At 35.8% G+C, this 19,275-nt stretch overlaps 1 protein-coding gene across 1 annotated transcript in view; it reads right to left on the bottom strand.

The window, feature by feature from the left end:
• LOC107747273 (probable lysosomal cobalamin transporter) overlaps positions 1 to 18,947 on the bottom strand; it is a 103,986-nt gene extending 85,039 nt beyond the window's left edge. Inside the window, exons 1-3 of the mRNA XM_016561739.1 lie at positions 18,809 to 18,947; positions 16,903 to 17,079; positions 10,928 to 10,991 (exon numbers count right to left, since the gene is read on the bottom strand). Coding sequence (XP_016417225.1) covers positions 10,928 to 10,991; positions 16,903 to 17,079; positions 18,809 to 18,916 — 349 coding nt within the window. The 5' untranslated portion in view covers positions 18,917 to 18,947. The remainder of the gene's footprint in view (positions 1 to 10,927; positions 10,992 to 16,902; positions 17,080 to 18,808) is intronic.
• Positions 18,948 to 19,275: the final 328 nt, after the last annotated feature.

Raw genomic sequence — 19,275 nt, 5'->3', positions numbered from 1 at the left:
TAATCAATCTCAGCATGCGTTAATTTTGTGTCACTATATGTTTGCCTCGCTAAGGTTAAATTATGCCTACGTCTTTCTTTGGCCTGCGCTCTGGAAGTGATGTTAATTCTGCCAAACTTTAATTAAAAATGAAACTAAAACTGAAACTAAACTATATAAAAACTAAATAAAAATGCATTCACAAAATAAAAACTAAAACTAACAAAAATATGAATGAAACTAATACAAACTAAACTGAATTTTATAGCAAATTTGAAAACGATATTAAAATAAAGCGAATGTAAAAATTCAAAACTATAATAACCTTGCTTGAAAGCAAGGAAAGAAAAAAAATGAAGAGAAAGAAATGTCAGCATTTGAATATTTGTACTTTGCAGCAGAGAATGGTTGACATCTGATTGAAAAGAAAGCACTGTACCCTTAGTAGGGTGCATAGACTCGATGGGATTCCTCTGCTGTCTTTACAGAAGGGAAAACGGCATCAATTTCTTGAAGTGGTGGCGCAATACAAGTCACGAATAGTGAATTAATGTGAAAATAGCACAAAAGGGAGGTAAGATCATCTTCATGCAACACGTTACAGAATAAGGCATAGACCCTGAAGACTGGCACTCCACACAGTTTCCTGAATTGATTTCAGTTTATTCCCTGCACAACCCATGCCTTTAAATTTGCATTCAAAGGCCATATTAAGGAGCATTTGCCGAATATTGCCTTATAAATAGTGAATGCCAAAAAAAAAAAGAATGTTGCAATTCAAGAGGATTTATACATCAGTACTGCATGAACATTGAAAATATTCAGGATACAGCCACAAAGCAGCAGAATTTGATTGTCGGTCCTAATTTAGAGTGCTAAATACAATTACATTTACCAGGGTTCACCGCCATTCAGAACTGATCTGAAGAAGCCTTTTCAATTACAATTCAATTCAAGGAATCAGAACCAAAGCAGCAGACAAGATGCTGAACTGCAATTCAAACTTCAATGCAGAGAAGTAGAATTACAACAAACTGAATTTCAAAGAAATTCATAGATATAACAATAGATATACTGTAACAACAGACAGCTATAATGATAGATTTAAAAACAGATATAACAACATAATGATAGATAACACGAGAGATGTAAAGATAGATAGATAGATAGATAGATAGATAGATAGATCGATCGATCAACAGGAAAGCAATTAATCTGGCTGCAAAATGAATTCTGTGATGCCGTTCGATTTGCTGTCCTCCTGATGTGAGGCACATCCACAGTTCAGGAAATTACCTCACTTTTATCTTTTATATTCATTTTAAGTCCAGGAGCTCTGCCCAAGGACACACCTGACTGACTCTGGCCTTTACTTATTCGAGAGGACGTGAAAAGAGGCGATGGAGAGCGAGCAAAGAAGTGAACGCCTAGTCTAATTTTCCAGAGATGTAGATTTAAATGGACAGAGGTGGACACCTCAGTGACTCCTCACCAGTTGGATCTGATTATCTTTCAGACTCAAAAGCATTTCTGGTATCCTTGCATGAAAGTTCAAAAACCTTCCAGTTAAAATTCAGAGAAGCTTTCAGCTTTTAAACAATCTTGACATTTCAAACAAACTCGTGGATTGCTAACAGACTCCTGGCTGGATGATAGGAAGCCTTTAAGCTCAAGATACTGGATGTATCCAGGGACTTTTAGGGATGCTTTTCCATTTAACCTTGTACTTTGCAGCTAAACCTCAAGGTAGAGGCTGTCCACTCTAAAGAACACTACATTAAATAGAAATGCTGCCCAAGGACTTGGCCCCAGGCCATCTGAACAAATATATATTTTCCCTTTAATTACTTAACCTAAGAGGTTAATCTCCAGGGATGTCTTGGATGGGGGCTTCAGCTACAATCTATCTGGGTTTACCATCCCACTCCCGATCATCAAAATCCCCGCCACGAGGCACAGGCACCATGATGCGCCTCTTAGAAATTGGGCCGAGCGTTAATGGCAGGCAGAGCGGGGCGACGTTTGAATCCTTCCTGTGTACGCTTTGGCCTGAGCTCTCATCTCAGCAGGTTCAAGGACCTTGCGCCATGCACAGCTGCCCACTTCAATAAATGCACAATCTGTCAGTGTTTGCTGCTGTTGGGCGCCACCAGCGACTTGCACTTTCCATTAGCGATCATGCTGAAACATGCACGAAGAACAGAGAGCAAGCCAAAAAACACATTTATGCTCACACTGGGTCTCATTTACTAATAACTGTGCAGGGTTCTTTCTTAATCGTGCAAAAAAGTTCATGTGTGAAATTTACTCCAGAGCAGGTGCGTATATAAATATAAATATAAATTGTTGTTGTTATTGCTGTTATTATTATTATTATCATTATTACTATCTATCTATCCATCCATCCAGAGCAGATGCGTACATAAATATAAACAATAATAATTTGTATAAATATTATTATTATTATTATTATTATATTATTAACAACATATATATATATATATATATATACATACATACATACATACATACATATATATAGCATTTGCATAAATAGTAAGATGTCAAAAGAGACTCTAAAAAGATGTCTGCAAACACTTAAGTGGAAATGTGGACCTTTTCTAGGATTTATGAAGTTCATTGTCAGATTTGCTGAATCAAGATGTTTCAGGGTTTGAAAGCTGTCACATGATTACAGTGTAAAGTGTTGTCTTACACAAAGCACAAACCCATTTTCAGCTTAACACATGACACAGCACGGCAGAGTTTGATTAAAACTGAGCGGCTATAACGAGCAAAAGCTCTTGAAGGGGCTGTTAAGCATGTCAGTGGATGTTGAGAGGGCTTCACATTGGTATACGAATGGCGCCTCTAACAAACGCAGAATTTTTGTGCACCTGACATCAAGCGTGTTCACGTTTGACAAAGGGAACGCACCGCAATAAAATAATTACAACCAAGTCTGTAGAGCCCAACTACTTCAGAGGAAAGCAATCTCTTCCTCCTTCAGGACAAGTTTGTGGTGATCGCCACACACTGCGGCGAGATAAAGTTAGGGCTGTAATTATTCAATTTGCACAGACATGGGTGGACAGGGATCTCAGATTCTGCTTTGTAAAGAAGCCTTTGAGGCTGCAATTCAAACTTCAATGCAGAGAAGTAGAATTACAACAAACTGAATTTCAAAGAAATTCATAGATATAACAATAGATATACTGTAACAACAGACAGCTATAATGATAGATTTAAAAACAGATATAACAATATGATAGATAAAACAATAGACAGACAGACAGACAGACAGACAGCAGACAGATAGATAGATAGATAGATAGATAGACACGAGAGCTGTATCTCTGGCTGCAAAGATAATTCTGTGATGGCGTATGATTTGCTGTCCTCCTGATGTGAGGCACATCCACAGTTCAGGAAATTACCTCACTTTTATCTTTTATATTCATTTTAAGTCCAGAAGCTCTGCACAAGGACACACCTAACTGACTTTGGCTTTTACTTATTCGAGAGGACATGAAAAGATGTGATGGAGAGCGAGCAAAAAAGCAAACGCCTAGTCTAATTTTCCAGAGATGTAGATTTAAATGGACAGAGGTGGACACCTCAGTGACTCCTCACCAGTTGGATCTGATTATCTTTCAGACTCAAAAGCATTTCTGGTATCCTTGCATGAAAGTTCAAAAACCTTCCAGTTAAAATTCAGAGAAGCTTTCAGCTTTTAAACAATCTTGACATTTCAAACAAACTCGTGGATTGCTAACAGACTCCTGGCTGGATGATAGGAAGCCTTTAAGCTCAAGATACTGGATGTATCCAGGGACTTTTAGGGATGCTTTTCCATTTAACCTTGTACTGTGCAGCCAAACCTCAAGGTAGAGGCTGTCCACTCTAAAGAACACTACATTAAATAGAAATGCTGCCCAAGGACTTGGCCCCAGGCCATCTGAACAAATATATATTTTCCCTTTAATTACTTAACCTAAGAGGTTAATCTCCAGGGATGTCTTGGATGGGGGCTTCAGCTACAATCTATCTGGGTTTACCATCCCACTCCCGATCATCAAAATCCCCGCCACGAGGCACAGGCACCATGATGCGCCTCTTAGAAATTGGGCCGAGCGTTAATGGCAGGCAGAGCGGGGCGACGTTTGAATCCGAAGCCTTTGAGGCTTTGACCTGCCAGTCTCCTCAAATGTATTGGATTTGGCTTTGCTGTGATAGATGGAGCTTGATCTCCACCTACAGGCTGCTGGGAAATCTCTTCTGCACATGAGGACCTTGCGCCATGCACAGCTGCCCACTTCAATAAATGCACAATCTGTCAGTGTTTGCTGCTGTTGGGCGCCACCAGTGACTTGCACTTTCCATTAGCGATCATGCTGAAACATGCACGAAGAACAGAGAGCAAGCCAAAAAACACATTTATGCTCACACTGGGTCTCATTTACTAATAACTGTGCAGGGTTCTTTCTTAATCGTGCAAAAAAGTTCATGTGTGAAATTTACTCCAGAGCAGGTGCGTATATAAATATAAATATAAATTGTTGTTGTTATTGCTGTTATTATTATTATTATCATTATTACTATCTATCTATCCATCCATCCAGAGCAGATGCGTACATAAATATAAACAATAATAATTTGTATAAATATTATTATTATTATTATTATTATATTATTAACATATTTTCTATATAATTATAACATAGGTGTGTACATGAACATAAATATAAAAATAAACTAAATATATACAATAATTAAAATATAATTTATATAAATATGTATTATTGCTGTAATTATTATTATTATGATTTTATAAAACATTTACTATATAATTATAACATAACTAAAATGTCAAAAGAGACTCTAAAAAGATTATGCTTCATAAAAGAATATTTATGGCTGTCTGCAAACATACATGGAAATGTGGACTTTTTCTAGGATTTATGAAGTTAATTGTCAGATTTGCTGAACCAAGATGTTTCAGAGTTTGAAAGCTGTCACATGATTACAATGTAAAGTGTTCTCTTACACAAAGCACAAACCCATTTTCTGCTTAACACATGACAGCACTGGAGAGTTTGATTAAAACTGAGCGGCTGTAACAAGCAAAAAGCTCTTGAAGGGGCTGTTAAGCATGTCAGTGGATGTTAAGAGGGATTCATGTTGGGATACGAATGACGCCTCTAACAATTGCTGAATTTGTGTGCACCTGACATCAAGCGTGATTAGCATGTTTTACAAAGGAAACACACCACAATAAAATAATTACAACCAAGTCTGTAGAGCTCAACTGCTTCAGAAGAAAGCAATCTCTTCCTCCTTCAGGACAAGTTTGTGGAGATCGCCACACACTGCGGCGAGATAAAGTTAGGGCTGTAATTATTCTGTTTGCACAGACATGGGCGGACAGGGATCTCAGATTCTGCTTTGTAAAGAAGCCTTTGAGGCTTTGACCTGCCAGTCTCCTCAAATGTATTGGATTTGGCTTTGCTGTGATAGATGGAGCTTGATCTCCACCTACAGGCTGCTGGGAAATCTCTTCTGCACATGATGCGGAGATGGGAGGGGGGCCCACAATCAATGCGACTAATTCAAGAACTGCAGCAGAACGAAAATGCCACCAAGAGGAAGAAAAAAAAAGCAGCAGGATGATTCCGTTTGAAGGCACTGCGGGTATGTCCATGGAGAAAGCAATATCTACATACCTTAATCGCAGTATAACGACCTGTGAGCAAGAGACTGCGGGAGCAGCTTGCAGAATGCAGCTATTGATTGAGGACAATCTATTAATTACTGTTAGATTTCACTGCAGCAGGTGATTTTAATGCAAATAGCCAATGCTCAGATGGTTGAGTGTTAATGGCGGATGGTGGAAATGCAGCGTGCGGCATCTTTTTCCGAGAACAAAGGCACTTTTCTTGGATGAGCTCTTGAGAGGTGTTGACACCACACTTTTGCAAAAGATTCAAATTTGTTCCTATTCCTCCTACTGCTTGGCTTGCGTTTCTCTGGATGAGACAGTTGTTCTTTTCTGTGTCCATCCCCACGAGGACAACGGGATGAGCTCGAGAGCAAATGAAAAGAAAGACAAACATTTGTCGTCCGGAATACAAAAGCAAACAGTAAATCTCTGCTGAATAAACCCCAGCGCTCTCGATGACTGGAGCATGTTGAAAATGAAAAGAAGGAAACTGAAAACCGCACACGAGTCACTCCATGCAAGAAACGCCATTTGTGTCCACATTTGACGAAGTGACCAAAATCTGCTATTATGTATTTTGCAAGATTTAGATGCATGAATTCAACTTATTCTATTAAAAATATTAAAGAAACATTACTAAAACTATTATTTTTAACACTTTGTTTTTTATCTGTCCATGAACGTTGGCTTCCTCCATCATACCGCATATTTACCTAAAAACAATACTGGACTGTAATTTTAAATAGGATCATTAGGCGGAAATGACATCATGAGTTTTCAAATGAGCCATGTTCAAGAGCTGATATTCAGAAAATGCTATAAGCTGATAGAATTCATCAAGAATTACATATTGATCATTTTTTCAATATGTAATTCTTGATGTCAGCATATTAATGTCCATGTCTATTAATCAGGTCAAATCAATTTAGAAGAATTAAAGTAATAAAAGTATTAAAGAAAACATCTTACAGAAACTTACTTGAAAAGTCACCATCCCAACACCTGTTTCTTGAATGACTCGGACATATACAGCACCTATTCAATATCATAACTCTACAGCGCTCTCATCTCCTCAAACCCCTTCCACAAACAGGTCTTCAAAGCCTACGTATTTGCACCCTATAACCATTTTTCTAGTGAACAGATCGTTCTGCAGCTGAGGCTGTGTTAGTCATAATCACACACGTCATCAGACGGCCGTCTCTCTCCATCCTCAATCTTCTTAAGAAACTCAAAGTCACCCGAATCTCATGTTTCATCTCTCTATCCCACCTCCACGCATGATGCCTGAACGGAGGACCACACAGCACACCAGGATGCCTTTTATTTATTTTTATTTATTTATTTAGTCATTTATTAGACGCTTTTATCCAAAGCGACTTACAAATGAGGACAACAGAAGCAATCAATTGTAGTATTAAAACGGCAATATTGAGCTGAAGCTTGACTTTGCAAATTTAAAATCGCAAATCAAATCGCAATCGCAATATCTGTCAAAAAAATCGCAATTTGATATTTTCCCCCAAATCGCACAGCCCTACAGCACACCAGGACGCCTTTTATTTATTTTTATTTATTTATTTAGTCATTTATTAGACGCTTTTATCCAAAGCGACTTACAAATGAGGACAACAGAAGCAATCAATTGTAGTATTAAAACAACTAAAAACAGATCCAAAACTAAAATTAATTCAGCTGGACACGCTTATTTTCTCCACAACAAATGGCCAAGCAAGCGCAGACACTGACAAAATACGCGATACAGAACGAGACCAAACGCGATATCAGCATGTCTCCACACAGTAAACAAAACAAGCGTTTTTTTCCACTGGGAAAAACTTTTACACTTTTACACTGGGGTTTCCTTTTCTTTTTTAAATTTCATTTTCTTTCAGAAGTACAAATGCAGCATTCTGGTGTCTCTTTGAGCAGAGTCAGCATGGTACAACCCCTGATCTTCCAGAAAACCCAGAAAAGAAGCAATCAGACCCTTTGTGGATGCCACAGCAAAGAAAGAAGAGATGCAACACAAGAAACAAAGCATTAGGAGAACATCATAAGAGCAGTGTGTTAAACAAGATGTGGAAGTCGTGGATTTAAAAGTACAGTCTGAACTGGCGCTCGGTGGAATTTGTCTTAATAAAGCACAGTTTATCTACTTTTAGAATTCATAATCACGCTGTCTATCACAGATATCTGTTTTATCCGTTTCATTATTTAAAAAAAAAAAGTTCTTAACATACAGTGTACCACCAGCAGGCAATTGCTTTGTTTTATATAAATTATTGAATTTGTCTTCATAAACTATACATTTTATAACCAATACTCAGTAGTGAAAATAATACACCAAAAAGCAGAAAGAAAAAGATTTTTGCACAAGAGACATGGTTATGTTTCCAGCTTCTCTGTGATTACATCATTATAAGCCACTAAAGTCAAAAGTTTTCAGTCCAAGGATCCAGTCTTAATGAATGTCCCTGCTCTCATTGTGCACAATTCATCACTACCTTATTCTGAAGGGAACAAAAACAGTTGTTTTATAGTCCTAATGACTTTCTTTAAAATGCATACATAACCAAGGCCGTGCAGATTAAATGAATTATGTTAAAGATACAGTGACTTTCTTTCTTCTCCGGAACACACAAAAAAAAACATATTCTGGAGATTTTTTTAATTGTTTTGTGTATAAAATGAAAATCAGTGGTATCAAAAATAACTTTACTGAGGGAAAAAACATTTTACAAAACATATTTTTTGTGTTCTCCACAAGAAAGTCAGTCGTACAGGTTTGGAACAACTGGAAGCTACTGTGCAGTTACTATAGTGTTCTTGGCACATTAATATTTTGTTCAGGGTGGTTCTGATTGTTTATCGTCCAAGTCAAAAGCATCAAACCTTTAAGTCTCAAGATATTCTGGCACCTCAGGTTCTTCTTTCAATACAAGTTTAAAAGATTTTATCATCTGAACAACAAAAAAACAAAACAAACAAAAAAACACTCCTCAACAACCCACATGATTTGAAATGTTTTTAGCACAATATGTGTCAAACATCAATGTTTAATACTTATGGTTAGGGCTTTGTTCAACTCATAAGCATGAGCCTTAAGCCTTAACAAAAACCATTCATAATATACTTTTACCATTATAAATTTGTACTTTTTATGATGCAATCAAAACCAAATAGATGTTTCACACTGAATATTCTGTTTCACTCTGAAATATTACAGTAAAAGCATTGCAAATGCTTCACGTTATCTACAAAACAGCATTATGCACTCCAAAGTTCTCCCGAAAACAAAAGTTTTGTTGTCAAAGTATATCTTATAGACTTATCGAATCATATTTTGTTTTGTTCTTGGAGAACACGGGCCGAAAGCTGGACAGGGGATTTGCGGCGCGTCTACCTGCACTGTCACTGTTAATCTTCTGATGCTTTTCTGACTATGGAAGTTAGGGGTTTTGATTGGCTGGTTTGTATTGGCTGACAGCTTGTCTCTAGCGCATTTGGCACTGCTCAACAGACGCCGTGCCGCTCTACTACTGACGGCCTGTTCAGCGCAGCATCTGTTCGCAAACTCTAATGATAATCAAGCAACTGTGCCATAACTCAATTTTATGTTACCTTGTCCCAGCTCCCAGCATTCCTAAAAGATATTATTTAAAGTGGAAGCAATGGAGGACTCAATTAAAGCGTGCATGCATGTCAATGAGACATATTTAACGCTGCGGTTCCAAAAAGACGTGTTCAACCATGTTCATGAGTCCTTCCGACCTTGTTCACGGAAAAGGTCACTGACTAATGTGGTTTCTTACCCTCGCAGACAAGAGATTTATTCAGCTGAAAACTGCACTCACTTTAGCTTAATTTGACCAAGACGGTTCCACACAAATAAAACCATCCAGCGACTTAACTGCCAGCTTTTGTAGGCCGATGTCAGATCATGCGCGTGCCATAATTTATAACCCGAGTGAATGGACATTAACGATGAGCTGCGGACTGGACTGTGCCGGCTCCCACAATGAAACTCAAACAATAAGGGCAGATGATGAAGGCACATAAAGGTACATTTTCTAAAATGCAAGGTAAGAAAATTGAATTTACTGCACCAAAATAGTGTCATTTAGTACTTACTGTAGTAGCCGTACAAAACTGTGTCTTCGATCTGCTGCCGGGTCTCATTGTTTGCCGCCCATTCCTGGATTTATAAAAAACAACAACGTCAGAAAAAAAGTTTAAATACACTGGCATACATTCAATCAAATCATGAAATATTTTAATTCTTAGATTCTTTAGGACTGTCAGTTGATTAAAAATTCTTAATCAAATGAATTACATTACTGCTGATTGATTTATCACAATTAATAGAATATAAAATATCCGAGCTTGTTTTAAAATGTTATAATTTTATAGAATTCAAAATATTTTATATTACTGTTGCAGACATAAAACATCATTAACGATTTCCATATCATAAAACAGGTGTTTTATGATTATGAGGTGTATAGCACACCTTACGAGTTGTATATTATTAATTTACTACATTGCATATAGTAACTGAATAATACTATAATAATACTAATAATACTAAATTATTATGTTAAATTGACTGCTCCATAAGACAATAAGAGATCCCCCTTCACATTGTAACCGCACAGCATCTGTTTGCAAACTCTAATGATAATCAAGCAACTGTGCCATAACTCAATTTTATGTTACCTTGTCCCAGCTCCCAGCATTCCTAAAAGATATTATTTAAAGTGGAAGCAATGGAGGACTCAATTAAAGCGTGCATGCATGTCAATGAGACATATTTAACGCTGCGGTTCCAAAAAGACGTGTTCAACCATGTTCATGAGTCCTTCCGACCTTGTTCACGGAAAAGGTCACTGACTAATGTGGTTTCTTACCCTCGCAGACAAGAGATTTATTCAGCTGAAAACTGCACTCACTTTAGCTTAATTTGACCAAGACGGTTCCACACAAATAAAACCATCCAGCGACTTAACTGCCAGCTTTTGTAGGCCGATGTCAGATCATGCGCGTGCCATAATTTATAACCCGAGTGAATGGACATTAACGATGAGCTGCGGACTGGACTGTGCCGGCTCCCACAATGAAACTCAAACAATAAGGGCAGATGATGAAGGCACATAAAGGTACATTTTCTAAAATGCAAGGTAAGAAAATTGAATTTACTGCACCAAAATAGTGTCATTTAGTACTTACTGTAGTAGCCGTACAAAACTGTGTCTTCGATCTGCTGCCGGGTCTCATTGTTTGCCGCCCATTCCTGGATTTATAAAAAACAACAACGTCAGAAAAAAAGTTTAAATACACTGGCATACATTCAATCAAATCATGAAATATTTTAATTCTTAGATTCTTTAGGACTGTCAGTTGATTAAAAATTCTTAATCAAATGAATTACATTACTGCTGATTGATTTATCACAATTAATAGAATATAAAATATCCGAGCTTGTTTTAAAATGTTATAATTTTATAGAATTCAAAATATTTTATATTACTGTTGCAGACATAAAACATCATTAACGATTTCCATATCATAAAACAGGTGTTTTATGATTATGAGCTGTATAGCACACCTTACGAGTTGTATATTATTAATTTACTACATTGCATATAGTAACTGAATAATACTATAATAATACTAATAATACTAAATTATTATGTTAAATTGACTGCTCCATAAGACAATAAGAGATCCCCCTTCACATTGTAAAGCGCTTTGAGTGTCTAGAAAAGCGCTATATAAATGCAACAAATTATTATTATTATTATTAATACAGTACAATATATGATTCAGGATATTTATCTCAAAGGATAAAAACATGACCAACAAATATACTGCTCTATACAGTGAGGTAAAACATGATTTTTATGACAGGACTTCAAATGGTGCCATGGGACAGTGATGATACAAAGAAGTGGCTCTCCAAGCGCAGTGTGTTTTTTATTCCCAATGTGTCAGAGATTCCATCAAAAACGTGACCTGACACTTTGATGACTCACAGGTTCTCGGAGTAGATCCAAATGCCAGAGAGAATTGCTGTCTGCCTTGCCGCAGTAAATCACTCTCTCTCTCTCCCTCTCTCTCTCTGACTCTCTGTCTCGATGAACTCCATCTAGCATTCATAACTCAACGTTTCATCATGTCAAAAGAGCAAACCCATAATTGCTACACGAGCACTAGAAAAACATAATTCCATTGTTGGATACTTGCTGTCAGCCTTTATGAATCTAAACAGGTCGAGACATAATGAGATATTTCACAAATATCACAAATATATGTTGACCTATGAATTTCAATGACGTTGCCAATTACTTGTGATCACTGAAGAATCATTTCATAAAGATCACACTCACAAAGAGATTTCTAGCTGTAATAGCTGACATTTTTTAATAGAAATTTCAGGTTAATTTTCCAGCTTTCCAAGCATGTAAATAACAATTTTAAACTTCCCTGATATTTCACAACCATGGGCAACCTGAAAACGTAATTATTATATTTTCTCATCATGGTATTTATGTTTATATCTAATATAAATAAATAAATAAACATATACACTAATGTAAGTTTAGTAATGTATGCATATATTTCAGTAAGATTTTTTAATGTTTTTGAAAGACGTCTCTTAAGGCCCGTTCACACCAAGCACGATAACTATAAAGATAACGATAAAGATATAGTTCTAAAAATCGTTCTCAATATTAAAGAATAGCATAGTTCACACCACAACTATAACGATACAGAGGAACGATATCATTGTGATCACTTTCAAAATTATTTTTTTCCAGCTGATGAACGCTAAAACACTGACAGCCAATCAGAATCCATCCTGCTGTAACGAGCTCAAGAATTTAAAGCGGCAGACGCATGTGCGCTTAGAATAAACAGACGATATCGTTCGCTGGTGTGGACACTAATATCGTTATCTTTATAGTTATCGTTCTTGGTGTGAACGGGGCTTTACACATACCAAGGCTGCATTTATTTTATCAAAAATACAGTAAAAACAGTAATTTTGTGAAATATTATTGTAATACGAAATAAAAAATTTCTATTTCACACAAAAACAAATATAGGATTGACCAGATTAAGGCTGCATTTAAGTCACAGTAAAAGCATTTAAAAATAGTGAAATATAAAAATTTCAATTGACTGATTTCTTTTTAAATATATTTTAAAATGTAATTTATTCCTATTATGCAAAGCTGAATTTTCAGCATCATCTCTCCAGTCTTCAGTGTCACATGATCTTTCAGAAGTCATTCTAATACGCTGATTTGGTGCTCATGTAACATTTTTTTATAATTCTTAATGTTGAAGACAATTGTGCTGCTTAATATTTTTGTCGTAATCATGGTACCTAGAAAGTTCAAAAGAACAGCATTTTTATGAAATAAAACATTATAACATTTTTTGTAACAAATTAACATCTTTGTAACATTATAAATATCTTCATTGTCACTTTTGATCAATTTAATGCATGCTTGCTGAAGAAATAAATTAATTTCTTTAAAAAAGAAAAATCTTTCTGACCACAAACTTTTAAATTGGTACTGTGGCTAAACATTGTAACTGCATCAGATAACAAATGACCAGATAATGTTACATACAGTAACACAAAGTTAAAGGGGTCATATGATGCAATTTCATTTTTTCCTTTCTCTTTGTAACATTATAAATATCTTCATTGTCACTTTTGATCAATTTAATGCATGCTTGCTGAAGAAATAAATTGATTTCTTTAAAAAAGAAAAATCTTTCTGACCACAAACTTTTAAATTGGTACTGTGGCTAAACATTGTAACTGCATACAGTAACACAAAGTAAAAAAATTATGTTAGTTTATTTATTTACAATAAAGCCTTTAAAATAAATCCCAAGTCCAATATGCTTCCTTAATAGAAGGATACTGCCTATTCAAAAAAGAAAAAAGGGAGAAAGGGGACGACAGTATCTCACTAGAAAATGAGTCAACACACTAAAAAAAACTGGGATTTTTTTAAATGTCCAAATACTTCTTGAGGCCTCTGTAGGTGCCACAAATCTGTCTCCTGGTTTAAGCATATCAGCTTTGTGGGTTTCTAAAGAACACCCACAGAATAACAAAGATCTGTGGAACAAAACAAGCCTGATTTAACAACAATTTATCAAGAAAACTCTAGCACTGCGACAAGTTTAGCGTTTGAGAGTGCATCCTCATTAGCCAAACCCAGGCCTGTCAATCATTGCTGTAATCTCTTTAGGGCAGAGAAACAGAAATAAACCTACAGAGTCCTACGTGCACAGGCTGCATTAAGAAGATGTTTAGTCGGGAAGGTTCCTCTGCCCATTAAGCCAGCTTACTCGACTGGAGGAAGAGATACATTTGATCGTCACATCAGAAAAACGGATTACCGGAAGGCCGGAGCCAAGGAGATCGCTGCCATAATCTTACGTGTTTATCCAAGACTTGATGGCTCCTTCCATCTCAACCTCCTACAACAAAAAGCACCTGTCTGCCTGATTTATTATGTGACATGAATCACAGCGAGCTTCAGAACGATTATCAAACGACATTTTCCCACCCATTTGGGTGAGCGTATTTAATCAGAATCTGCTGTAATCTTCCTAGAACAGTTAGAATAAATACTGTTCTGCACTCTATAACAAGGGCAAACGAGTTTTATACAAGTCGATAGCAAAACTTTGCATTTCTGGGATATTCTTGGCCTGTATAGCTCGGGTAAGGGTAAGAATTTTCCAGATGAATAGATTTTGAGCCGCAAATAAATGTAAAGAGATTCACAAATATTAAACAAATTCGCAAATAAATAGAATGAGATCCACAAATAGAAAGAGTGTATTCAGGCAAAGTTGTGTTTGCGACATAAAAACATATTTGTGGATTTATTTGAATATCTTATTTTTTATTATTTTATCATTTTAATATTTGTGATTCTCTTTATGTTTATTTGTGGCTCAAAATCAATTTAATTATCTGGAAATATGCAACAATTTTAACACCACATTAGGGCTTACTTACATAAATAAAAACACAACTGTACTCACAAGTTGCACAATTTGAGATATTACTTATATTCGATGCACAAATGTTTAAAACTTGTAAAAATCTACATGAGCAACAGTTTACCTTAGTAAACCCCACTAATAAACCTAATAATTATATATTTTTTTAAACTGCTATATAGGGCTTTTAAAACTTGAAATAATTAACCCTAGGCATTTTTTATGCCTGGATTATCTTGATTTATATTTCACACCACGCATAACAATTAACAACAATGAATTAATCCAGGGTATTCAAAAATTGACGTTTCTTACTGTACAGTACATTCCTAACGTTACTTGCATATTCGCGCTGTCATTGATTGTATGAATGAAACGTGTGATCTGTTTACAAAACGGCTCTAGTATTGCACATTTTGGTATTATCAAGTATTATTAGGTTTTTTTTCTGACTTTTCAGATTATAAAGGTAAGAATAAAACAATCTCTGCTTCACTCCAATTCACATAACCTCTGTGTATAGTGCTGATCTATTCACTACATTACACTACAGTGCTCTATGACTCAAGATAATCTATGAATTTTAAAGTGTTTTAAGGAAGGGTGGTACAGAAAGATCAGTAGCTTCATCAGAGATCCAATTAACCCGGCAGAGTCACTGAGAATCTCTTTAGGTTAACTTCCTCCGCCTAGTCAGATGATCTCTGATATGATCGAGCAAGTCTGTCTTCTTCAGAACACTTCAAAACCCTCAACTTCCAATTAACGAAATGAAACCAGTAATGAATCCCGTCTAATTCTGATAAAGTTATATCTAGTCTTGACCTCTACAAGCCCCTTTTAACAATCCTAGGGCTGATCACTATCTCAAATGAAAACCAGGCCAGCAATCTCAATTTATTCTGGACAACACACACTTGAGTAGTGATTTACACTGCCTGGTGAATATACTGCTGGACTGTTCTGTGATATTTCTAATGTATTTATTTATAGATCAACCGTATCTGTGGACAACTGTTGATAGTCAAAACATGTTTGACTATTAAACAATGGAAATAACCACATATCTCACCCAAATCTATACAACAATCCATGTGTTTTGCAAAGACATTCGTACATTCATAGTGCCGTAATGTAATCGAATACAAATGCCGGAATTAAAAGTCTCAGGCCACAGTTAGTGCAAAAATTAAAATACTGTATTCATTTCTTCAACCTCAAGTTGTTGTAAACCCCTATGATTTTCATTTTAGAGAAGATATTATGCGGAGGTGCTTTTCCTATTCAAAAAGTAAATGAAAGGCAGACACTGTTGTGATCCAGATTGAAAAAAGGCATCTTAAGACATCAATATGGAGCCATACTATAGAATGGTTTAAGTTTCGTCATAACTAGAATATCTCATTTGTGCACATTTTCAAATTGCCTTTAGTTCTAATATATTGCAAACGAGTTTGAATATTTGGAAGTTCAAATTAGATTTGAGAGCTACAGAAAAGTGCCAAAATTAACAGTGAATAACAGCTTAAATTTCAGTCTGCCATTTGATTTCAGAACACTTGCAAAAGTTGTCTAAATTACTTTTGGTAAGGGTACTTTTTCCATTTTACAAATTGACAGGCTCAGGTCATAATGTGCTTTCATTATATGCAGGAACCAAGTTACAAGGAAGTTCTAAGTGAAGCACTCATTAAAGATCTCATGTCAGAGGAGGTAATTCTACGCTTAATTATTCATTATCCATAAGGAAGAATGGTGGGCCCGTGGTCTCATTAATTATGCCATTCAGTTGCCATAGTAACCACTGTCTCATTAGACCATTTGAGTCTCAAAGTAAAAGACAGACGTGCTCAAATCTGTGAACTCAAACCTGACGTATTGATCTCTCTTCTTATTGCATTTGATTGAATAATGGGATGTTTTAGGAAAGAAATGCCATTGTTTTCACAAGTGGTGAGAGTAAACTACTAATAGCAATAAGACTCATTCCAGACATCCAAATCACTTATTGTGAAGAGCTCTCAGTCTCTTATAATTACTTTGCTTATGAACAATGAAAAAATGAACAATGGATCAAGAATATGGATAATGGAGCTTCAGGGTTGAATCAAGCACAGATCTGAGTTTGAACAACGAACAACCTTTCAGTACAGGAATATGGTTACCTTGTAAGTGCCATTGGGGTACTTCATGAAGGACACTAGGAAGATATCAACAGGAAGAAGGGCCGATGTGATGAGCGCAATGGCCAGAGCGCATATCGCAGTGATGGTGGAGATCACCTCGCTCTCCTGCCGGCTCTGATATTTCCGAATATAAACCCAGCAGAAGGCCAAGATGACCTGAAGATACAGGGGACACTATGAGATTTGCATCAAAATAATCCATTTAAATTAGTCTCATGATTTCTGAACCTAAAGGCTTTGGATTAAATGCTTAAAATTAGTTTTGTATACAAACATTAATTCTGTCTATGTACAAATCTCTTGTGCAAAAACTAATTTTATTTATTCATTTATTTATTTTATTATTTTTGGACCAGAGAGCAGGTAAGAATATTAGAGATATCAGCTAATCATAAATGTATCATTCGCATGTATATCATAAAAATAAAAATAAAAAACATTTGACCATTTTTACCATTACCATTTTTATAATCATACAAAATTTCACAAAGAGTAACCAAATAAAATTAAAAAGTAAATCACCACCAACCCATATGTCAAGCCCTGTTCATAATCACAAACATACAAAAACAAAAGCTGGCTTTTTTTAAGTGTTACAAAGAAAATGTACAAGAGGCCTGATATTTGTGATTATTTGTAATAATTGTGTTAAAGTTGTGTGACACTGTTTTAACAGGCCTAAATCTCTCTGGTGTCAAACCGATGTGTATTATACTTATATCATACAGCTGGCCTTTTCATACTTTAAAGGCCATACAAGTGCTATTAAGATTCTGTATTGCACTTCTGATCTAGCAGCCAATAGTTCCTCTGTTAGAAAGAAGAGGAAAGACCTGCCTACAGATTTAGAAGCCTCTGAGACAGTTGTCTCTGAAAAGCATTACGTTGTATCTCATTAAAAACAAAACAAAAAAACTAATAGAGTCCAACTTTAAAGAGGAACTTGTTTCAGAGTGAAAGGTCGTATTCCAAACACATCCTCTAGAAGCTCTCAGGACGCAGCTAAAATGAGCTTGTGATTACGGGATGCTGTTTTCAGACAGGATCAATTAAGAGCCCTATGCGTATTAGATTCTGCCTGAATTGTTGGTCAGATAATGACTCAACGCTCTGCATTTAAATCAGGATGCGCCGAACCAATTATATAACAGGAAATACTGCTCTCTTTGCACTTGTTAAACTTGAGCAGGATGCACTTTAATTATAAAATTAAGACTCGGGCGGCACTTCAATTAAACACCTCGACCAGGTAGAATAAAAACAAATTACATATTTAAAGGTGATGTATATCTGTACCACTAAATGGAATTGCAGAAATAATAACATTTCCTGAACACTCCCCTCATCAGCCATTGGTCACCAAACAGATAGTCCCGCCTCAAACAAACAAAGCTATTAATAACAGTACCAGAGTAGCTGTGTTTCTATTTTGGGGGGGAATCAACCTACAATTACTTATCAATGTATATTAATACCTTCATACCTGAAATACTATGAACCATAAAAACAATCACTTGTGGCTTAGATATTTGTGACCCATATAATTATGGCAATAAAATTAAATAATACATTTGCTTACATGTACTTGTAACGTTACTTGAATCTAAACTGCACTATATTATTGAAATGTGAGGTTCTATTCCTTCGTACTTTAGTAAAACAGTTCAGTGTGACAATTCAGTAAAAGTCTATGAATATACCGTAACTGTAAACATAAACAGGTTTATGATATGACGTATATAACCAAAATAGTTAGATAGGTCTATTGTGTGCTATATGTTACTAGTACAAAGATACATATCGAGCAGGATAACACGTGACAGAATATACGCGGGATACTAATACTAGTAAATACAAGTTCTAATGGATAATTCATGTATCTCACCAGTAAAACAATAGTGAAAATAGACCATCCGAGCACAGATTCAGAGAGTAACGCTACAGGCGTCGCCATGACCGCTTCACTTCCTGCAACACAGCTGACGCTCGCCATGTGACCGGCGACGTCACACAACGCATGGGCGAGATAGTCTGGCTCAAATATAAAACAAACTACATTTTGATATTTTTGATATTTTATGTACATTAATGATAACTAGCTTTGACACAATCTGCATTGTAAAAAGCGCTATATAATGATAGTGACTTGACTTGACTAGATTCGATCATTTCATGTTAGAAACGCAAGAACATTTTATAAATGCCAATGTAATAAATAAAAATGTCAATGTAATAAGTAAATACATTTAGTCACAGATTAAGACATTTGTGGATTTCATGAGTCGCATTGAATTGTTTTATTTGTGGGTGAGGGGTATTGTCTTTTTCTTTTATTTTCGTTTATTTTCATGT

This window comes from Sinocyclocheilus rhinocerous, unplaced genomic scaffold (genome assembly GCF_001515625.1).
Source record: "Sinocyclocheilus rhinocerous isolate Xijiao unplaced genomic scaffold, SAMN03320098_v1.1 scaffold1069, whole genome shotgun sequence".
NCBI classification, from domain to species: Eukaryota; Metazoa; Chordata; class Actinopteri; order Cypriniformes; family Cyprinidae; genus Sinocyclocheilus; species Sinocyclocheilus rhinocerous.
Note: the sequence above shows the minus strand (reverse complement) of the source record. Positions and strands in the feature narration are given on the sequence as shown.